A 24,899-nucleotide genomic window follows, 5' to 3' on the forward strand; every position below is an offset into this window, starting at 1 on the left:
CTTATGATGGACACGTCCAAGAGACGACCTTACAAGTGACCTGAGGCGCTCTGGTATAAACACAGGCATTATTTAGAAAACACACATGGAAGAAATATTCTGTTTGAAGCTTTAGGTCACAGCTTGTCGACTGTAGGGTCTCCAGCGATAATTCATAGCCCAGTTCTGGAGATATAAACCTGATTTATGGGACACCTAATATTAATTATAGCATCACACACACAGTGGTAATGCATGTTTGTATAAACAGATATTCGTAAATGATAATAGTGAAAGAAGGAATAGAAATGAATGCTTCACTCTCTGGTGCGCACGACTGGCGACGCTCGAGATGTTTTTTATGTTCATGCACGATTAAAATCATTTGCTAGAACACATTATTTATGGCATGTACTGTACTGTAGCATTCTGGGCAGTGTGTGCATCAAATCCAAGCAGTGAGTGTAAAAGCAGAAATGAGTTTTGATATGCTCCACAAAAGCCTGGTCCTCTCATAAGATGCACACTCTAGCTACGGTTATATGAATAATATTTCCTCAATCTGATTAATATCGTTCTGATTAGAGATCCCAAATTACCCACATGCATGGATGCTGATCTAATAAAACATGTTTTCACATCAAGGCATTTAATCAAAATAGAACTTTTTTGACATTCTTAAAATAATTCTTAAAATAATAAGTGCTGGAAAAAAATACAATAAGTATTTTTTAAATGAAAAATTTTAAGCCTAGCTTAGGCTTTCGATATTTCACCTCCTGTGTTATGATCGGTTGTAAGAATTCAGTCTCAGCTACAATTGGTTAGATGCTTCCCTACAAATGAGATGCTGAACCAATCAGGGCTTTTCATCAGCCAGAGACCCAGATGATGAACGATGGAATGTTTACACCACCCCTCTCGTTCGGATTGGGCCGGATTATTTATTTTCAATTAATGGAATATAGTGGCATGATGTAGTTTATGTTGTTAAATGCATCATTTAAAAAACTTAATGTTATCTTTTGCTTTATGGTGTACAGTACCAGTCAAAAGTGTGGACACAAGTTTGGATTTATTTTTCTGCATACTAGAACAATAATAGAGATTTGAAAATTGGGAAATAACAGAAATGGCATTTGGTAATTTAGTAACACCACCACCACAACAACAACAACAACAACAACACCATCAAGCACCATGATGAAACTGGCTCTCATGAAGACCTTCTCAGGAAAGCAAGACCAAAATTTCTGCAAGACCTCTGCTGCAGAGACGAAGTTCATTTAGGGTTACCAGCCCCAAAAATCAACACTTAACAACCAACCCCTCAGATGAGAGCCGCCATGAAGGCTTTCCCGAGCACACTGTAAGTAGTAGACACAGCTCGATATCAACTGTTCAAAGCAGATTATTACATATTTTGGCACCTTCAGCATCGTTTCCTTTTCTGTTTTAAAATAAAAAAGGACCATAGAATCAAACTCCAAATTCCAAACTTTAGACCGGTAGTGAACACGGATTTTTCGGAAGTATTTTGGAACCGCAAAAAAAATCCTCACTGATCAAAACATTTGGGAAAAGCCTTGCTTCAGTTACTATCATGTTACACAAGCAACTACTACAACATGCAATAACTCAACTAAAACTTTTATCCGTATCTACCTAGCATTTCATCATATTTTTGTTTGGAAGTAAAATTTTTGTCCCAAACTATTTGCCAACTCTGGTTATGAACATTGAAAGCCATCCATTACTAAAATTGCCTCCGACCGTTTTCATATCCTTTGAACAGCTCTTGACTCGCCGCGTAGTTGTTATATTTGCTTTTCATTCTTCTTGAACTTTCCCTCAGAACCTTGCCAGATGTTACACACTTAAGACCTGGCAGAACTCATGACTTTATGGTCTTTTCTGTTTTTGTTTTTGCTTGTTTTGAGTGATTTTAACCTGCGTTGTTCCACTGTTTTGCTGCAAGATAACCATTTAATAGTCTGAAGATCTTTTTTTTAGACACAGTTACAAAAGAAAAGAAAGAATCATGTTTAATATTGCTAAGTTGTTGTGTATATTGTAATCATTTGGAAATGGAATATCGACTAGGTTCTGGTTCTGATTCAGTCTGCACTTTACAGCTCAGCAGTTCTGCGCTGTACAGAACGCGGTGACCGCTTGTAGTAAGACGTAGCCTCTTTTCCTCTGGTACTCGATACGGCGTCACCACTAAAAGTGCAGGCACTGCATCAATCAAGCCCCTTCATCTTTCCTCAGGCCAGTGCTCGGGTTATTTATAGCCCAGCCAAAACGACGGCTCTTGTATTGGCCAGAATTCTCACCGTGGCAGCGCGGCAGAGCCGGTGATGTGCTGAGCTCATGGCTTCATGGAGTTTCCCAAGGACAGGGTTACCACAGCAGACCTCGTCTCGTTCTCTCTCTCTCTCTCTACCACACTTGCCCCTCTCTACACACTTCCCTTTCCACAGAACATTGCCATCAAGCCCAACACATACACCTTTCCCACAGCACACTGGCCTTCTGCTGAGCACATTCCAGTCTGTAATCAAGAGCTTTATGCTGAGGCCTCACACAGCAAATCACTGAGAGCAGCACAGACTCAGGAAACCACAGTCTCTCTCTCTGTCTCTATCTCTCTCTCTCTCTCTCGTTCTAACTTCCCTCCTCCCTTTCGCTCACACCTCTTAAAATGCAAACTGCTATACTAAAATCCCCCGAAACACACAAACACTCAGACCTCCAATAACACACAAAGTCGCAAAAACACACACACACAAAGCGCCACGGTCACATGCAGCGCTTATTGCAGCATCATAAAGTACAAGGACACAGCTTTCAGACTGTAGGCATACACAGATCCCAAATACACACATTTCATAAGACTTATCGTATTATGTAAACCCCTTAATATTAAGTGGTTTGTTTAAGAAAAACAAATGTCACTGGAAACATGGAGGACTGTATCATGTACAGTAACAGTCTAAAGTGTGGACACAAGTTTGGGTTGATGTTTTACATTCTCACACAATAATAGACTTATTTTCGAATCTATGAAATAACACACTGCGTTAGGCGACTATATAACAACATCAAGAACAATCAGGTCTTATTTTAAGACATGAAGGTCAGCTGTTCAACACTCAACAGTGTTGTCAGCGAAACCCATCCAGCACCATGATGCAGACCATCCCAGGAAAGCAAAACCAAAACTTACCTTTACTGAAGAGAAGTTTATTTAAAGTTACCAGTCTCAAAAATCACCAATTAACAACCAGCACCTCATATCGTGAGATTAGAGGCATTATGAAGGCTTTACAGAGCGTAAGTAGCAGATACGTCTCAATATCAACTGTTCAAAGGAGATTATTGCACATTTTTGGATGCGTCTATTGTATTATTGTACAATAGAGAAGAGGAGTTAAAAACTTTTTTTTTTTTGGTGCAAGGTATATTACAAAACTTTGTGTAATCCCATTGTGGTCTCAATAATAAAAAAAAGTAATGAAATCATGGGATGCCTGAAGATTTTCTACACTGGGTATTGACCAGCCGATACATCACATCATGATACCTAGTTGCCGATTCGATTTCCATCGTTATTCTGTAAGCATCAGGGTTTCATAAATATACCGATTCGATATTAATTTTTTTCAGATTTCATTACAATTCTAATCAAACAAAGGACGCTGTGCTGTTTGCCAAATGTGCAAATAGTTTAAAGCATGAGCAGGATTGCTGAAGGACTGCAACATGTTACCACCTCAAACACAAACATACAGTATAGAAATCAAAAATACACAATATGGAACCGAAGTGATTTTTCCTGTATCTCTCCATCAGCAGGCCGGTGATGAGGAGTGGCAGAAGAGAAACAGAGTATGAGTACGAGTGTGAGAGAGGACGCTTCGCACCTTAATGTGTTCCTGCATCTGGGCTTCGTGCTGGCGCGAGAGCTGTTCGTGCTGCCGCTGGAACTCGGCGATGAGCAGCTGCCTCTGGATCTGCTGCTTCTGCTTTAGCGCCAGGAGCTCCTGCTGCAGCTGCTGCTCCCCAGACACGGGCATGTGCTGCTGGTCCACACGCAGATCCATCGGGATGGCAGCGGGGGGAACGGGAACGGGCAACACCGCACTCACATCAACTACACACAAACAGAACATACAGTAATGTGTCACTACATATTCATTCTTCTGGAAGAGCACTCTATGAGATCGATACAAGACGTGGGCGTGGCCTAGTATTTAAACATTGATGTTTGATTGGCGTTCCTCCTGGAGACAAAGAAAGCCAAGAATGCGCCTTGCATAAGTATTCACCCCCTGTACTTATTATTTTTTTCCCCATACTCTGTAGTGTTATGACCTGGCGCTTGAATGGATTTTCATTTGGGTTTTATATTTCACGAAGCTATGGAAATGGATGAAATGAAAACTCCTGGCACAGTTTTTAAAATGTTGTCAAGAAAAATGGATAAAAATATCCAGATCCTGCTAGAGACGTATGTCGAAAGCTGGTTTCTGCGAAGTATTGAGGGGTGAAAGCTTACGAAAACAACAAATACAGTATCTGCTACTTGTTGAAGTAAAGTTAGTACCATCAAACAATATTTTGCATATTTTTAAAATATCTGATATACCATGTCGAAAATAAAAAAAACTTATTCATTTCAGTGAACTCTTGTACATATATGAATAATCAAAGTGTTCCTCTCCAGCACCCGGATACAGACATATTGTAGTCCAGTCTTATGATTTGTTAAAGGTAAAGTTTAGGCAAAAATACAATTTTATTAAAAAAGGAGAAAATTTCTGATGAAGTAAATGCATTATTCATATTATGTGCGCATGCTGAGGCCCACAAGCCCGACCCTGACCTGATTAAAAAGCAATCACTGATTTTATGTCCCCTGGGGCTGAACTAAAAGCGTAATTCATCAAACAGAATTCAATTAGCAATCACACAGCAATATGTCAGAGCCCTTAAACACCAATTATAAAAGAACTGCAAGGAATGGATTTTTTTTTTTAGGACAGGTACAAACCTCGTGCAAGTCTTCTCTAAACAGGGTATCAACACAAAATTAAGAGGCTTTATTTACCAAGCAAGGGTGCATGTATGTCTTAGGGTACAATTAGGCCAAGGTGAGTCTCAGATATGTAGTGAATAAGCTTGGAGCGAGACCGCCAACACATCACCTTAAATCTGCTGTAGCCGTAAAAAACAAGCTTCACTGTGTAACATGCTGAATATGTGAATTAGGGTTGCAAATTTTCTTAACCGGTAGTTATGGACGATCAATAATCAATGAATCGTTAATAAAAAAATTAGACATTTCGACTCTGGTTAGGATTTAAAACTAGGATTTTTATATTTTAAAATAATAAAATAATAATAGTTTAAATAGGCAGGATAAAAAAATGGTATAAGTAGGCATAACAGTAAGTATAATAAGTAGGCATGGGAATCACGGTATAATGGAAGCAACTGATACTAAATTATTATGATACCTAGGCAGTGATTTTTTTTTATGTGTTTTATTTATTTGTTTTGAATTGTAGCAATTTCTAAATTTAAAAAATTACCGAATTGAGATATTTATAAAATCCTTTATACTTGGAGAATTGCAGTACAATTCAAAACAAATAAATAAAACACATTTTTTTTTAAATCACAAATAATTAGCTTGTACCACACAGAATGCTGTGCTGCCTGCTAGCGTGTAAATACTTTAGAGCACCACCTATAGGATTATACAGAACCACTTCACATGCAAACATACTGTTAAAAAAATGCATTTTTCGAAGATTTGTCCATACATGACAGAATCGCGATATGTAACTAAATCGACCCCCCCCCCACTACAGCTCGTCTTACTTACTGTACAAACAACACTGCTAAAAATACAATGTCCAATACTGAACATCGCTTGAACTGCAAGCGCACCCTCCTGTGGTGTACAGGTTAATTCATATGCGAGCTACGGAGAAATATGATGCAAATCTTTATCAGCTGACAAATAGTACATTTTTTATCGGTTAAATCCCTAAAGGAAATTAATTGATTTATCTGATTTAGCTTATTTGAATATTACTAAACTGTAATGTAGCTTTAAGCCTTCTTCTCTTTACTGCTTTGAGAAGTTAGTTTTAGTGAAGACAACAAATGTTGCACTTGCAATCCAGTTTTACTGTATAATGCAGCTGTGCTGAGGTTTTATTTGGCTAGGAAGCGATGATTGAGATGACTAGCATGATGGATTTGACGGTGACATTAGCATGAAAGTTGAAGCTTTCATCTGTTGATGAAGAGGAGAGAAAGCTAGCTGGAGTGAAAGACCAAAATGCAGCTGCGTTACTCTCTTTAGATAGAGATGAACGTCCATTGGCACCAGTATCAGCAGATAGTGAGTGAAATAGCATTGTGGGTAATTCAACCAAAGTGAAAATAGATTGAAATGTTGATAAAAAATAATGATAATAAAAAAAACTAAGAGTTATACATAACACCAGCTAAGAGGAAGAAGAATTCTGCAAAACTCCAACTATCAGGTCACTTATAAAGATTATACGAGTTGTTCATGGTGGGCCTATTTAAAAAATAAATAAATAAATAAAACCCGCCGTGGGCACAACCATGCCTCTGCATCTGCTTCAGCACGTCACACACTGCCTCAGCACCGCAGCCACTTTCTAAATGATCCAAGACCCCGAAGCCATGCCAAGATCAGGGTCACAGCCCTTTTTCTGTAATAGCGTGAAGGAGAAAATGATCCATTCATTCCTTATGACTTAATAAAACCAGACTCGTGACGCAAAAAAGCGTCCTTACAAAGGGTTCATTGAGTCACGGGGACTGGAAGAAGCCGACCGCACTCGGCTGGACAGGAAGCCGAAAATGAACGACTTCCCTCGGACACGCTTTGAATGAGTACGATTTTTTGCACTTCGAGAGACATGAAATGGGCGAACGCTCACTTTCAGCTTGAGCTAAAATCCCAACAAAGCCGAGCGAGCTAAACCAAAACAAAAAACTATTAACACTAATTAAGATGCCAGTTAGCTCCCCGTGGCACAAACGGCCCAACAAAAAAATAAGATAAGATAAGATAAGATAAGATATCCCTTTATTCGTCCCACAGCGGGGAAATTGCTTTGTTACAGCAGCGAAGAAAAAATTGTGCAGATAAAAAATAGGGACGGTACAGTGTATAAATACAAGAGAAAAAGTAAAGACAAAATAATAATTGCACTTTCAAACAAACCAATAGCACTAGTTTCAACAAATTACACAGGGATAATACTGCACAGTTTATAAAGTCGTTATTGCCAATACTGCACATTTTAAAATGTTATTCCAAAACCTCTGATTAAATAACTTTAGTGAACATCAGAGTAGCCTTCTTCCAAACAACACGTGGAAAAGGGGCTGATAATACACTAGTTAATCTTAGCTGTCAAAAGCCGCTCTGGTCGTCTCTGTGCACGGCAGTGAACTCTTACTCAGAGCTGCAGCGCCGGTGAATCACTCAAACACACACATCACAGTCCCATTAGTTTTCTTCTGCATTAGTATTTAACGACTTGTGTAACTGTTTTCATGTAATTAATAGTAAGGTAGACGATCAGATGGCAGCGCTCAGAGCTTAAAGTCATCACGGGTCGCTCGGAAAGTTCACGTACGGATGACGTATTTTCTCTTGAAACAGGTAGAAAGAAAGAGAAAGCATGACTGATTTCCACATCAGATGTCTGCTTCAGCCACACGTCCCATCCTGTAGAAACAGACTAAAAATAAGAAAGAGATCCTGATGTACAGTATACATAGCTCATACGCCATTACTGTATGTGTACATGTCAGATTAGATTAGTCTAGAGTCCAGATCAAAAATGTGGAGCAGGATAAACAGGCAGTTTACAGAGTGTCACAAGCTCTTTGGAAAGCATTTGATTAAGCGCAACCTGTCTAAGAATTTCACAATATGAGGAATCCTGGAGTATGCCTGTCCCATCGGGGGGGGGGGGGGGGGGGGGAACCTCCATTCAGTACATTCAGGTCGTCAGCTGACTTCATTTATTGCCACCAGTGTTGGGGGCCCTTTTTTTTTAAAGCAACTAATTACATTATAAAATTACTGTCTTTAAAAAATTAGTTTTTAACCCTATTAGTTACATTACAGTGTTACTTTCTGATAAAAGTAACTAGTTTGAGTACTTTTCCATTGTGGAAAATTAAAACTCCTTTCTGATTCCTCTGATGATTCTGATGTGACAAATACAACATAAGTTTTATGTTACATAATCTGTCACAACATGAAACTGTCAAACCATAATGCAACTGTTTATTATTAATAACGAAACTAATCGTGTTTCTTTATCAAGTCTGTCTGCAATAGGAATACATATATATATATATATATATATATATATATGTAAGTTTTCAGCATATCTCAGAAAAGCATCCCAATTCATCATTTATCACAATAAATATAATAAAATATGATATTGTCACACCACGCCGTCCTAATCCACAGCTCCAACAGATTGGCACAATAAAAAAATAAAAAAATAAAAAAACGCTCTAAAAACAATTTAGATTCCTTTTAAATTTGCATTTGCGGTGTCTGCAACTCCACGGTGAAGAATGCTGAGGAATCTGTAACGTCAGTAAGTGAATTATGTTCCGGTCCGAGTGTGAGGAGAATATCTGCAGCTTACTGATGCAACATGGTGAAGAACAAAACTGAAACCACACGTACCAGCAAAGTTCAGCAAAAAAAGAAAAAGTGATTTGCTGACATAAACAACACTATATGTAACTTGTCCAGGAGGAACACTGATAAAGATCGATTCGACCGTGCTGTGCGCGTATCAATCATGGCGTGTACCTTAGCGGAATGGAGCATCATGGGAGCAGAAGACGGAACGCGTTGGGTCGGTGATCCATCACGGTTAGGGCAAGCACGGCAAGGTAGGTTCCACTATACAGACCGCGACCGTGCAATCAGATCAGATTGCTCTCGGCTCGTCTGTTGGATTTTTGCACCGGGATGTGACTTCCTGTGCTCTTCCACATGTCTGGCTGGCCTGACCCACCCCCGTCTCCACGACCCGGCGACCCCCCGAGCATGCACGGATAGTCAGCAGAGCCGTGACGTTAGCAAAGCCCTGTTTCTTCTCGTGTCATGCTCAGGATAACAGAGACATGTCTGTTCTCCAGGACAAACAATGGCTTTGTCATGACACACACACACACACACACACAAGTGAACAGCAAGTCCAGACTGCATGCTCCATGTATCTCCAGTGTCATTACACTCCTGAGCACGTCGAAAAGTCTACACAGAGACTAGCACATAATTTACTCCAACGGAAGCGAGAGAAAGTGCGCACACACACACACACACACACACACACGCACGTGACTAAGAGTTTAACCCTACCAAAGACATGCAGCTAAAAATAGCCTTCAGGGAACCTTCTTACTCATAAACATCGACTGGCTTTTATGTTTCCCCAAAGACCTCCTCGCACAGAGTGCTTCTCAATACCGAGATTTCTCGACAAGTGAGAGGACTACACCAGCAGCGCAGTATATGATCAGGTCAATGCTTCCTGCACGCAGATTTCATGCGCACTGAAACACTAGACCGGGATGAAAAGAAAAAAGACTGAAATACTAAAATGGACGCGTTTCCATTTACATCTGATGTTGCCACTTCTCCAGGCATTTCATGTGCAGCTCACACAGGATCAGATCTCCATCTAAAGCACATCATTAGCTGAAAGATAAATACGGAACAACAACAGCAAAAAAAATAAATAAATAAGTAAAAAAAAAAAAAGCTGGAGGGTGTGCTGCTATAGGAAAACTATTCGAGTGATGAAGTGGAGTTAACGCTGAAGAAGATAAAACACACCGTCTGGTACTGCAGCCTTTTAAGAATAATCATTAAAACTTGACATGTAATACTTTTTATTGGTCTGTCGTTACATCTAATGTTCTTTGAAAAAAAATATATTGTGCTATTGTAAGCGCTCTTTATTTCCTTCCGTCCTGGAGAACTTTCATACAGGCTTGCGAATGTTGTGCATCTTTCTTAACCGACTGTCAAACACTTTAACAATCAACAACCGATTAATCATTAATCATTTATATTATTGTATTATGTAATAAATATATTTACACAGTTGCAAAGGCACAATCCAGTGCTTCCCCTTATACAGTACACTGATTCATTTGTGGTGGACTCCGTCAATATCAACACTGATCTCAACATATCAATTTACTGATTTCTATTATTATTATTATTATTTTTTTATTGTGTAAAATCTCATTTATCACTCACTCACTCATCATCTATCTGTATGCAGGGTCGCGGGGGCCTGGAGCCTATCCCAGGAGACTGGGGCACAAAGCAGGGTTCATCCTGGACAGGGTGCCAATCTATCCCAGGATAGCATGCACACACACACACACACACACACACACACACTCATTCACACACACTGTGGGAGAAACCTGAAATACTCTAAGGAAACCCACTAAGCATGGAGGAAACATAAAAAACCCAAACACAGACACAAAGTATTAATCAAACCCTCGACCCTAAGGGTGCGAGGCCACAGTGCTAACCACCACGCCCTTATTTATCGTAATTGTAAAAATATTACTTCCCTGTGAATAGTCCCGCCCCTCCGTGCACACACATTGGCTGCACTCATGAAACACTTGTGAAGTAGCAATGATAGGATTTGAAAACCAGTAAAACCAGGTTTTTCTCAGTAAAAAAGGAAGATGTCGTACAGCGAAGTGGATAAGGCTTAACGTGAATCCTTTAACTCGGAATCTGAACGTTCTAGAGAAAATTTTATAAATATTTTCCCCAAACTCAAAAGGCTTGGGTCTGAACCAGAGGAATTAGCAAAACTGGGACAGAAACTGTAAATAGTGAACTGGAAGGAATACAGTGGAGCGCATGAACAAGGTGTGGAGCAGCTTCGCATAATGTGTATGCATGACACTAGTCTTAATATTCATTATTTAAATAATGTACTTGTAAAAGGGTCAGCAGTGGCTCATGCTCTGGCGGTTGCTGATTGTATAGTTGGGGGTTCGAGCCGCACCAACACCGACTCGCCACTGTTGGGTCCTTGAGGTAAGATCCTAAACCCTACAGCCCAGACAATCCAGCCACAGTCCCAAGCCTGGTTAGATAATTAGAGGAAGATCATGCGCCGTAAAAGTAATAATAATTAAAAAAAAAACTTCTCCAGATGTTGCAGATCCAATGATCTGATGAAGCGACAACTAGGATAAAAGAGAGAAAGCCCAAATAAAATTAATTGATTAACGATTGAGGCGGCACAGTGGTCTAGTGGTTAGCACTGTTGCCTTGCACCTCCAGAGTCGGGTTTGATTCCCATCTCTGTGTGCATGGAGTTTGCATGTTCTCCCCGTGCTTGGTGCGTTTCCTCCGGGTACTCCGGTTTCCTCCCACAGTCCAAAGACATATAGGTTAGGCTAATTGGCGTTCCAATATTGCCCATAGTGTGTAAATGAATGTGTAAGTGTGTGTCCTGCGATGGATTGGCACTCTGTCTAGGGTGTACCCTGCCTTGTGCCCTAAGTCTCCTGAGATAGGCTCCAGGCCCCCCGCGACCCTGAATACAGAATAAAGCCGTATAGGTGATGAGTGAGTGAGTAAGTGAGTGAGTGATTAACGATTGACCCGTACCATCCCTGGAGACTCCTTCCATGAATTTGAAACACCCGTCTACTTAGAGGAAACTTCTCCATATAAATGTTCATGTTTTTTTGCAAACACCTACATGTTGATTTATCTGCTGTTATTATTAATAATATTGGATTATGTGGATGCTGTTACTATATAAACAATAACAAACAATAATGCAGACGCATTAATATGATTAACCTGTGATACAGTATGAATAGAGCCACTCTTATAGATAATAAATCAAATAATTTATTTTTATTTATTACAGGACCTTGATACTGTTACAGCATTTAAAAATATTACACATGAAGCATGGGAGATTCATAACGAGGGGTCATGTGGTTAAAGCAGGGCTCTGGCTTCTAAGTCTTGGGAACCACCGGATGGCACATTTCCCTCAGCTTGCCAGACTCCTGAACAACCCCCGTGCCCTCTGTGTCCTTTGAAACGGTTAAATAAAGAGCCGGTGCTGGCTGAAAGCTCGGTGATGAGGTCAGAATGACCTCAGCAGAGTTGCTGTGGCACGGCAGTGTGTGTAAACAGCTGGCTGGACTCCTCTGCAGGAACACACACGGTCTTACCGTGCAAAGCCAACGTGCCTGTCTCCTTACGTCAGCCAGGCAGTGCTGCTCAAAAGCCTCCTTTTAGCCCCAGCTGCACTGTAACAGCAGGAGCATGGGAACATTCAGTTATTCCACCGAGCTGCAGCCAGACCTGGCATCATGGACCGTCAGCGCCTTCAGGCACCGGCTTGCAAAAAAAGAAAAAATGACGCAGAAAACGAAACGGGTCATGGCGGTGCACGGGTGGGGAAGGAGGCATGTTCTCGGGACGAGGACACAAGCGGGGTGTGCGTGCATGTGCTCGAGAGATCGTTCCATTTTCTATACTCACATATGTTACGCATTTATACTCAGCATAGCCGGGAGAAAAGTTGGCCCACTTTAGAGAAAACTCCTCTGTAGAAGCAGATGTCACGGTTATGAATATTAAAAAAAGAAAAACAAAAGACGCGCACACACACACACACACACACACATTTTGCTTTTAGCAGTCTTATGTAACTCCACATCAATCAATACCACAGTTATTCGTCTATACTTAAGCTCACATAAGCTTTCAAGCAGCGCATCTATCTAACTATCTCTTCAATAAAATACCGGAAAATAGTCGACATAAAAAAACAAAACATTGCTGAAATTGCTAGTGCTGAGTGCTGGTTAAAAGCTCCTCCGTGTCTCTCGCCGGTCGTTCACCTGACTGCGCGCAGCATTTCAAGCCTTCCAAATGCATTCCATTAATCCAGTGCGGTTCAATCCGGTGATCAATGAGGGCCAGGTTTACTCCGAACCCCGGAGCCGATCCGCAAGGACCTCGGATTGGCCACGGGGTGTGAGAACCCCCCGCCCCTGCCCACACTGAGTGCTCCTCCACGTGTCCTCTGGCAGATGCGCCCGAATCCAGGAAGGAGCTGTCTCTCTGTGGAGCCCTCAGATTCACCACTGCACACATAGATGTGCTCATGCATACGGCCGCAGCATTAATCGTCCGCTGCTGCATCGCGCGCTGCCAAGCGAGACGGGCCACGGCAATCACTTCGACCGCGAGGCAGCCAAAACAAACAAAGAAACACAGTGTGCACATGGTGTCTCTCTGTTACGCACACGCGCATTCGCGGGCCGCACGTACACAGGTCTATAGACGGGGGCCGAGGTAAGTACACAAAAGCTCAAATATAATTAAGCATGGCATGTTTACAGTCAACAAATTCAGATGTAACGCCAACTCCACAAACACTGCTGTCAGGCAATTAGACACTCTAATGGGTAGACACTGGAAGAGCCAACGTGCCTAAGTGTCGGATCTGAACACCAAGCAGCGATTCAGTAGCGCGATTCACTCGCTTCCTGTCCAAATCCCTCCCCGCAGCTCGTGCCAGCGTTTAGGCTGGACCGAAATGCTTCAATAGCCACGTTGAAATGAGGAAAAACTGATGATATTGGAAAATAAAATCAATAGGGCTTAAAAAAAAACATTGAGGTTTATATCTTGGGCAAAAAATATTACACATGCACATAACATTCTTGATTATGATTGATTTTTAGAACTCACATATACCTCTCATACTACTACTTCTGTTAATCCTACTACTACTAATAATAATAATAATTATAATGATTATTATATGTGTCCCACTACTAGTACTACTACTTTTAATGCTACTAATACTAGTACTTTTACTACTATTACTAGAACTTCTAACTTACAGGATACTACTACTATTAGTATTTCTAATACAAATACTAATACTAATACTAATACTTCTACTAGTACTTCTAATACTATTACCAGTAGTAATACGTCTACTACTATTAGTACTTCTAATGCTATTAGTAGTAGTAATACTTCTACTTCTACTACTAGTAGTACATTTAATACTATTACTAGTAGTTATACTTCTACTTCTTAAACTTTTTAATACTATTACCAGTAGTAATACTTCTACTTATACTACTACAACTACTACCATTACTTCTCCTTCTTCTACCACAACTAAGAATAATAATAATGCTATCTCTCATCTGAAAAGCAGCTGTGATAAACAGAAAAGCTGTGCTTTCTTTGCTTGTCTTTTGATTGGACAATGTTTGCTCAGTAAATCTAACACCTTGTGTAACTCCACAAACGTTTAAAAGAAACAGTGATTGTAAAAGTACCTTGTCGACAACAGAATAAATTCCCCCCCAACGAACACAAACTCCTGGAGAGCTTTCACTATGATTGGCTGGATGTTTTTCTATGTATGAAACGCCGAACCAATCAGTGTTAATTCCTCGGCTGAAGACAAACAACAGAGCTGATCTGAATTTTTTTCTCATCACATTACCCAAACATTTACAGTACCTGTTGATCAGATTATCAAAGGTTTTCACCGCGCTCTTATTCTGATCGGGCCGGATCGAGTCCGAGGTGTTTACATGAAGCAGTTTTATTCCGACTGTATCGGATGTAATGCGTCTCTGAATGTGTGTGACGATGCCGACTCGACACCTCCCGCGTGCGTACTCATGAGGTGGTAGCCTCGGGAGCATGGAGAGATCGCTCTCCCGTTACCAAGATGAAACATTGTGCGTCCAAGAAGTAATGTCGCTGATGGTGTACAGAAACACTTGCTCGCTATCACGCTCACCTCTTATTGGTCATCATGCAGGCAGACGTCTTTAACGGCTAAAGTTGGGGCTCAGGACCTGGGTCTGACCAGACACGCTTGACACAACACTAAATTCCTATTACTTAAGAAACCCTGCGCGAGAAGGCGCTCGGGGAACGCAGCTCAATTAGTCCGGCGATGCTGGTGCTTAACGATACAAATCATTTCGACTTACATGCATAAAAAAAATATATCGGAAGATTAACGATCCTCACGTCTGGAGAGCTAACAGAACCCCGATCACAAATGTCGAGTGCTGTTCATGTTTTTTTTTTTTTCTTTCTTTTCATCATCTCCAGAATGTGTAATGTAGAGAGCGTAGGGCGTGAGCATGTATTATTAAGACTGTATCAGGTTAATACAACATTTAAATCTCCTGCCAATATAGATTTTCTCGCTGTGATAGCAGATATTGATCAGCTTTGACCGCTAGTCGATGGTATATACAGCGTACGAGCCGTGCTGACTGCTCCGGCTATTTATAGCCTGGGTTTCCTGGGCTGCAGCGTCGAGCGGCATATTCTGTATCACTGCAGCCCCGGAGCGACGGCGGGATCGTCTCGCTCGCAGTTTACGCCGCTGAGATTACACAGAGCCGGAGGCTAGGTGAGGCCAGGGCCTTATGAAAACCTGCGCGAAGGGAAATCTGTGCGATCAGGTTCAATCTCAGTACAGAGCAGCGAGTGAGTGTGTGTGTGTGAGTATGAGTGCACGCGTGAGGTGGGGGATCAATAAAGGAGAGGTGTCCGACAGAGAGAGAGAGAGAGAGACGGAAAGACAGAAACGGACACTCGTAAAGCATCGGAGGACTCGCGTTTCGCGACGTCGAGTCGACGGAATTTACTTCCAACGCTAAACAGGCTAGACATCACCCAGCTGTCGATACACACACTCGAGGTTGTGCATGCACACACCCACTCATGCCTCAGAGTCCCATTTACTTCGAAGGGGCCGTTTACAAGTCGGGTTGCGCTTATGTGTCTCGCTGGAGGAGCGGAGGAGCTGGCAGATGGCACGGATGAACACTTCGCCCATTAAAACTGAGGAGTAGACTTAATATTTTCCACAGCGCCGAATGAAAGCAGGATTAAATTTTTTTTTTTTTTTTTCGGGACAGAACATAACCGCTGTTACTGCTGCTAGGCAAAACACGAAAACAGAAAGAGAGAGAGAGAGAGAAAGGGAGAGACTGATCAGTGTGCAATGAAATGTGAATGGCACTGAGGTAGGACACTGCAGGCTGAGGAGAGAGAGAGAGAGAGAGAGAAAGAGAGAGAGCGATACGAGCACGTGAACATCTTCATATACAGTAGGATGTTGTACTGTATATTTAAAGACACAATCAGAATCGATCTGATGACGCTGGATACAATTTTTTTAATATCACATACTGAAGTTCCCTTTCTTTTCAAACTATTGTGTAGACAATTAGTTCGATCAGCATGGTTAGATTATCTAGTTTCCAGTGTCAGTGCTTTGCAACAGTGTTGATAAACAGTACAATGGGAAAGTCAGGACATGGCAAGCTGTTTAACTTTCATCTTCAAAAAAAAAAAAAAAAAAAAAGAGAAGCTGGTGAGGGTATGACCCTTTATAGCACTTATAACAAAAGCGATAACAGGAACTTGCTTTGAGGACACGTAACATAACTATAAATAAAAAGTAGGACGTGTCATTCTTGATTCAATAAATGAACGTGTGATATGATGAGAGGATTGAAATGCTTTTAAATGGGACGTGCTATGCTGTTCGAGGAAAGCCTATCGATCATCATTGATTATATCTCCGTAACGGCGTGTCCCAGAGTCGTTCGGCAGCGTCGTTAAGCTTCCGCGTACCTCCTGCGGTAAACAGCCCCGGAATAACATGTGCGACTGTAAACGCTGGCGTGCGCTGGAAGGAAACTCGGATACCGCTCATCAGGATTCAGCAAGTCTCCCTGCCTCGCTAACACCTCACACAGCCTGGAGAGCCATCAGCTCTCAGCTTACACTCTATCGTTTCCTCACTACTGTTCTGTCGTTTCGCTATAAATTAATGTAACTCGTTTTCTCATTTCCTTCCTCCCTCTCTCTCTCGCTTTCGCTCTCAATGAATGAAGGATGGAGCCCCCACATGACTGGACCAGTCAACCAGAACACCTCAGCAACATTACACTCACTGCAGTGCTCAGCCTGCATACTTCCCTTCCTCTCTCTCTCTCTCACGCACACACACACACACATATATACACAATGCAGCACTCCTCAAAAAGCACTGAACATAAAGCTCTCGTCAGTCCCCAGTGTATGCAGCCCGTTCAAGGATGCACTATGCACACAAACACCCGGCGAACACCCCTTAACATACATCAGCACCATTCAATAAATGCACAGTCCGTGTCTACAGTGTGTCCACCCACTCGCTCACTCATTCATACATTAAAAACTCTCACGCTGCGAAGCAGAGAACAAAAAAACAAACCAAAAAAAAAAAACCTCTTACCCATTAGTTCCTCGGTTCTGAACGAAGAATCGGCCGTCTTACAAGCCGAGCAGCGTAAAGTCTCGCACTCGGGACGCTCAAGTCCGCGGCAAGCGGAATACAACCCTCTCTCCCTCTCGCTCTCTCACGATTCTTTTCTTCGCCGTCTCTCAATGAGCACGCTCTGCTCTCCCTCAGGCACTGTCTCTAGCTGCCTCAGTCTCCTCCTCCCACTCTCTCTCTCTCTCTCTCTCTCACACACACTCACACACACTCTCTCTCACTCAGCTGGTGACATCAGAGAGCCGTTGCGAGCATGCCGAGTGTTTATGCGCGCCGCTGCTGGTTTCCTGGAACGCACGCCAGATTCACAGAAGGTCCAACCGTCTCTCTCTTTTTCATTACTAATGGCTGTACACGCTGCAGTAGGGCATTTGAGCAGCACCCAGAAATAAAAGGCACTTTACGAAAGATTTACGAAAGCCAGTGAAGCAATGACGCACTGCTAAGGACCATCATGTCTTTGGTTTACTCTCATACATTTCTCGGTTTTCTGAACGCTTAACCATTTCCTTTAAAAACCTAAACCCTCAGTGCTACAGCTTCAGAGTTACAAAACAGCAATCACATCATCTTAAAATACATAAGGAAGCTGCTTTCAGTTTCGTTTCCGTTACAGTTCCATCTCATCACTTTTTAACTTTAATTACTACCCCAATCACAGGGTTCCTTGATATCCTGAAGACATAGTCCCAATTGTCCTAGGACACATAATAGTCCAAGACTCACCCAAGACTTCAACCCATTTTAACAACAACAAAGCTTCTGTGCCTGCAATTCCAAAGACTAGACTTCATAATGACCTGCCGTTATGAGTTCCAAAAGTTTCTTGTCCTTAAACCTGAAGGTCCACAAGGTTCTGCAACTGAGGCCAGAAAGTTTCTCCAACTGCCGAACTGCAGTGGACAAGCTTAGCTTCTGCCATTTCAAGTTCCGGCTCCATCCTAAGGTCAACAAGTTCCTACCCCTGCCTTTCCAAGGCCCACATGCTTCTACTCTTGCAAACTTTTGGCTAGCAGGTTTTCTTACTTGTCATCCTTAGTAAGTCTCTGGTTCTGGTATCCAAAACCAATAGGTTTCTGTCCCTGTTTCTGCCATCATGAGGACAACAGGTTCCTGCTCCTTCCATCCTGAGCCCCATAAGCCCCTGTTTCTGTCATCCTGAGGACAACAATTTTCCGCATGTGCTATCCTGCGGCCAACAAGTTCCTACTCCGGCCATAGTAATGCCCATAAGCCACTGCTCATGCAATTCCAAAGTTAGCAAGTTTCTTCATCTGCCATCCTGAGCCCCATAAGTCCCTACTTGTGGCATCCAAAGTCAACAAGTTTCTGCTCCTGCCATCTTGAGTGCCACAAATTTCTGCCCCTGCCTCTGCCATCTTGAGGCCAACAAGTTCTTGCTCCTGCCTTACTAAGGCCCACAAGCTTCTGATCATGCATATCGGAAACAAGCAAGTTCCTTCATCTGTCATCCTGAACCCAATAAGTCCCTGCTTTGGCGTCCAAAAACAATAAGTTTCTGCTCTTGCCATCCTGATCCCCACAAATTTCTGTCTCTGCTTCTGCCAATCTGAGGCCAACAATCTTCTCCTCCCACCACCCAAGATCCTGCTTCTAAGATCGTGAGGCACAATACTTCAAATGCTCCTCACCTTGCAATCCCAAGGCACACTAAGTTCTGCTCCTGCAATTCTACCACCCATGTGCTGCTCAGAACATCACAAGGCCAGCAAATCCTGTCTCTACCCTCACAAGACCACAAGTGATGCTCCTCCCATTCTGCGGCCCATAAGTTCCCACTGGCATCTGGAAAACCATGAGCTTCTACCGTACATTTATGGGCTGCTAACAACGATCAGCATGTCTCCTTTGTCTGCTCTGTAAAAATAAAACGCAGTTTAGCCTACACTGAAACTCAAATAAGTAACTTCATGCTATCTGAATTTATTATTAGTCATCTTTGCCATGCTGTTATATAATATATGGAATGAGTACAAGGAATTTGAGTTGAGCTGGAGCGAGAAGTGCCTTCTTATTCTCCTAACGATTCATTGACTTGTAAAATAAGAACAGCAGAGCGCTCGTGTAATAACCTCCTGAGTAATTTCAGTTCTATTGATAGTCTCTATTCTCAACATATTGTGCGGTTAAATTACTGGGAGTGTAATTCTATAAAATAGGTTACCCTCTTCTGCTATAAACTCCAGAGCACCAGATGTCAATTTAAACAACTGTACAAAAGCCACTGTGAGCATGTCTGTGAAAACAAACAATACACTAACGGGGCAGATAGTTGAAAGTTCTCAAAAAAAAAAGCCTCACTTTATTGTGCAACTTACAAATCTGCAGAATGTGGCTTATATGGAGGGGGGGGGGGGGGACGAGAAATAGACTGAAAGACAGAAAGAGATAAGTACTCTACTAACATCAGAATTAGAATAAAAACAGTGATTAAGGCTGTCCCTTTGAATAATGTGCATGATGAAATGAGTTGGGGATGGGAGGCATTTTAACAGCATTAGAAATGAGGTGATTAGACTAGAGATGGATGAAGCCTTCAGGACCACTGGGAACACGAAGAAGCAATATTCTCGCTTTCACTCCAAAAAAATGTGCAAGCACATGCACTTTAAGAGAGCCACACAAGTAAGCACACTCTCTACATTCAAACTGCCTTGTGCTTGAGCTCCATTCATTGCTCATTTTTCAACATCTTGCTGGATGAACAGGTGCTAAACACAGAGTAGTCTGGAGTGGAGCGGTAAGAAAAACTAGTAGGGCTGAAGTCTTGGTCCTGTCTCCTGGGAGTGGCAAAGAGGGAGGAGAAAAGGAAGAAAGAGGGGACATGGTGCTAGGACCAGCACTTAACCAAGCGGCAGATCAATGACACATTTACTCCAGCACGACTAATCGATAGCCAGCGTGTTTGGCTACGTGGGAGCAAGGAGAGAGCAATACCACGCTGAAATAAATATCCCCCAGATCACTTTCACGCAGAGAAATGTCCAGCAACCTATAACAGCCAACACCCGGCAGGCGATTCTGTGAAAACCCAAAGGCACTGGCATCTGTGCAGCAACGGACTTGGTCTTGAACCTTACATGAACCAAAATTGTCTGTCGAGACAAATTATTAGCACTAATACACTAAATTATTGAAGGCAACAGACCCAATGACTCTTGTGTTATTTGACCCTTGGATATATACTACAGTGCACTGCATACGTAAATCAGGAAAGCATTTTTGATTTAAATTTATATTAATTTTACATTATACCCCGTAACATACTTTCATCCAAAAACTTTTCAGTCTCGGCTTGGCTGAGATCTCATTGTGGTGTTAATTTATGCGATATTTTTTCCCTCACGTTTTTTTGATGCTAGAAGTAAAAAATAATAATTATAATCTAGCTAAGGCACATGCAGAAGAGAAAAATGCAATACTTTCAGAAATAATTAACACACCTTTGGGTTCTACATACAGTACAAGAACATTTTGCAAAACAAATAAAAATTTCACTTGGATAGGTCACTTAACCCTTGATTTAGGACTTATTGCAGCATCTAAGCATCAAGTCTCCTTTAGTACAGTAAGTGTCCTGGATTTTAGCAGTTTCTCTACTTCTTCTTGACAGATCTTCTCAAGCCCGACCAGGTTTGACGATGTGACCTGCTCTCTTCAGGTCTCTTCACAGTTACTCTACTGGGATCGAGTCTGGGCTTTTGTAGTGTCATTATTGATTATGTTTATGTAAGCTAATCACATTTTTATAATAAATCTATAACACATCAATTTTAGATGAAATGGGTTTCGATTTATACCTACAACACAGTTAGACGTGCAAAAAGTGAAAGTGTGTGAAACTGCTCTGAAAGCACTATATTTACGTCCAATAAAGCTGCCGGATATTTTAAACTTATAGATAGAAGATCTTTCAATAGTTCAGCATCTGAATAGTTTCCTCAGGTTGTAACATGTCTAGTTAATAGACAGGCATTTGAGATTAAATATAGTTGTTTAGACGTGGGTGGATTTTTATATAGATCTGAAATAACCTATAAATACAAGTGTACATTTAAGTTTCAAAAACAAGCACAACAGAACTGCAGTTTCTGTGAATCTCTGGCGGTGCATTTTATATACAGTTACTGTATATTTGCAAAATAATAAAAATATAAAACATCAAAGATGAAGAATGCATAATCGTAACAGTTTAAGTACTGGTACAGCATGCAAAAACAGTCGGCAACAGAATATGCAATGGTGGCCAGAAGGATGAAGACAGCATATGCCATGTATTAAAGTTCTCCCTGTGCACAAAACAGGTGATGTCACTAATTATTTCTCGTCCGTCTGGATAGAATTAATTTAGTTAATGGATGGAACAACTATGTGGCACGACTTTTACTTTTTGAAGGAAAATTCTGGAATTCTCAAGTGAACTGTGGCTAATTTTATGTACATGATCTTCAGGAAGTGATCAAATGAGTTGAGCGAGTGACACCAGAGTACTGCAGACGTCTTTTTGACTCCATGCCCAGCCAGATACAGCGGATTTTGAAGTAAAAAAGGACTCGATTGATTTTTGTCTAGCACTTTCATTGCACGAACTGACAAATTATTCTTATTATTTTACATTATTTAAAACTATGACAACCAAGATTGAGCACTAAACCTCTGAATTTCACTTCTGTCTCAGTACCGGGTAAGGAGGAGCACAATGGCTGAAGTGTTGGACTACTGATCTGAAGGTCCCAGGTTCAAACCCCAGCACCACCGAGGTGCCAACGTTGGGCCCTTGAGCAAGGCTCTTAACCCTCAACTGCTCAGATGTATTTCTGGAATTTCCCTCGCGATCAATAAAGTATCTATTTATATATACATGTGGTCACCACAGTAAGTAATACAAGTATTGCGGGTGCAATGGGGGTGAACCTATAGCAATGGCATGGTGTGTCAGTTATTGACAAATACTAATATTGAGTGTTGAATGACATGTACAGTATGGTAGGCTTAAAATCCGAAACAGAAGTTCCTGATAAAACTATAACAGATACTATATGATTAAGAAAACTAACAGTTTTAACTATACTTTATATGCAGTTTGTAATATAAATGCATGCTGTGGCACTGATGCCACATTAACGTATGGGTGCATTAATATCTAATTAGTTTTCTGTTTGTCATATATACATAACTGAACAGTGAAATTCGCTTAGCTCAGCATGGTGCCGGAATACAGCAGCACAGGGGCAGACAGGATTAAGGGCCTTGTCTAAGAGTGGTAGCTTGGTGTTTTAAGCTTGGGACTTGAACCAGCGACCTTTGGATTAATAACCCATTCAACAACTATTGCCGCATTGGATTCATATAGTACATCATTTAAATAATTGTTATGAATCATCATCCCTATAATTCAATGTCTATGTTTAAGGCAGTACTATAAATACAGTATATATTCCATGCTTAACAGGATACTAAATCAAAGCAGGACATGGGACAGATGTAACCCATGCTTGCACTTACTACCTCAAACTTGCACAAGTGCAATTTTGATCTGTGCCCTCTATATCAGTGTATCTTAAAAAGAATGGTACCACCAAGGCCAGACAGGTCAAGAGCTGAGACATTAAACAATCTTCTCAAGCTTCTCCACCTGACTGAACTGAGCTGAACTGAAATTTCAAGCGACTTTTTACAATTTGAAGCCAGCTGCGTGGCCTACAACTGACAGTTGAGGGTAGAAAGAAAAAAGCCCTTATCTACTTCTGACGCTGCACACACAGCTATGCTGCTGATAACATCCACATGCATGCACACACCCAGCGATCATGCTGATAATACACTTGCGCACAGAAAAAAAAAAGCATGCGCATGTACACACACAACACTTTTTGTCAGAATTTTAATCCAACCTGTTAGACGAAACATCAGAAGAGCAGATGTAGATGCTGCGCCGTAAACGGAGCCACCGTTCCACGCGACTCCCATGCGTCGACGGCTCCCCCGTGTCCCGTGCCGAGGGCTCGCTTGCATTCTTGTGCAAACGGAATTTATAGAAAGCTATTCAAAGCTAAAGGAGGAAATGGACAGCATGATGGTGATATATCATCAGAGTAAGGAAAGGAAACGCTGGAGCCGGTGCCGTGAGGAATGAAAGAAGATTTCCCAAAAGCTGAAGCAGAATGAAGAAACGGAATGACAGATATGCTACTACTCTCAGAAAGTTTCTCCCTCAGGACACAGCTGAACACCAATGTGAGAAATACTGTATCATTCATTATTAATTACTGCTCTTGATGGATTTCTGCCGTCTCTCTCTCTCTCTCTGAATATAAGAGCAGGTGCTGGAGTTCTGCGCTTCACAGATATAGTGGCATTTCATTCTAATAAAGTGGAGCACAGAGAGCAACGCACTAGCTAGAAACACCGCCATGTGACGTGATTAATACGTACTTCAGCAGCGCATATTTTCCCCTCCGCCTATTGAGCGCAGCACAATAAGAGCAGGTCATCTGGTGAAAATCTGGGTGTGGAATAAACTCTGATCTAAGTGTGCTTCAATTTGAAATCGTTCAGCTGCTTACAAAATTCTTCCCTCTCCTTTTTTTTTTTTTTTTTTTTTAAAGATCTGGGACCAAATGCACTGGGAGCGCGTGAGCCGCAGGACCGAGGAGGAGTCACGAGCCGAGGATGCGAGCGATTCCAGCGTTAAACAGGACCAACTTCGGGGATTTGTGCCGACTCCAGACTCGACGCTCCCTGAAGAGCCGCAATTATCGCGTTTGTGGGAAAAGACAACGTTTGGAGCAGCCTTTCTCCATTAAACAGGGCTGATCATTTAACAGGGTTGTCTAATTATATCACCCCAACACTCAGCTACCTCGTCTTCCATCACGCTTCTGTCACTGTGGAATTTTTCAGCAGTCTGATAGACACTCCAGGAGAGGAATGAGGCTTAGAGGAATACTCCGGAGTTTTTCATTATAATTTTCTTTTTTTTAACAATAGCATATCCTAGAATTTCCACTTCTGTCCAGTCCAAAGCACACCGGCGTTGCCATGGTATTGCGGTTAGTCTTCACATATTATCGTGTACTGACACCCCATGATATGTCTTCTGTATGTTTCTATTGTCACTATTGTCCACCTAACTTTAGTTTAACAAGAACGACATGATTCGGTTGAATGGTGCTCCCCATTGGACCACCAATTCATAACAATTCTCTGTTTCAATTTCATGAAGACTATAAGGCTAAACGTTCACTGCACACAGACAGAATCGTCATCTGGTCCCGTCTCGAACGCCTCGCTTCTTGTCTGCCTACAATGCGACTCATAAATCAGGCTGTCAATCATTATTTTCTTGTTCAAGTAGACTACTCCTGTAACCTTAGTTCAAAAAAGGCATGATACATAACAACGATTAAAATA

General features: G+C 41.6%; 1 protein-coding gene across 2 annotated transcripts in view; it reads right to left on the bottom strand.

The window, feature by feature from the left end:
• The window catches only part of hdac4 (histone deacetylase 4), a 188,602-nt gene that overhangs the window by 70,999 nt on the left and 92,704 nt on the right, over window positions 1-24,899 (bottom strand). Inside the window, exons 1-2 of one of the 2 annotated variants that reach the window (XM_053495964.1) lie at window positions 17,424-17,602; window positions 3,906-4,135 (exon numbers count right to left, since the gene is read on the bottom strand). In XM_053495964.1, coding sequence (XP_053351939.1) covers window positions 3,906-4,135; window positions 17,424-17,427 — 234 coding nt within the window. In that variant the 5' untranslated portion in view covers window positions 17,428-17,602. Of the gene's footprint in view, window positions 1-3,905; window positions 4,136-17,423; window positions 17,603-24,899 lie in introns of those variants that run through there. The other variant, XM_053495963.1, reaches the window with a different exon arrangement.

The sequence above is a fragment of the Clarias gariepinus genome, chromosome 5 (assembly GCF_024256425.1).
Source record: "Clarias gariepinus isolate MV-2021 ecotype Netherlands chromosome 5, CGAR_prim_01v2, whole genome shotgun sequence".
NCBI classification, from domain to species: Eukaryota; Metazoa; Chordata; class Actinopteri; order Siluriformes; family Clariidae; genus Clarias; species Clarias gariepinus.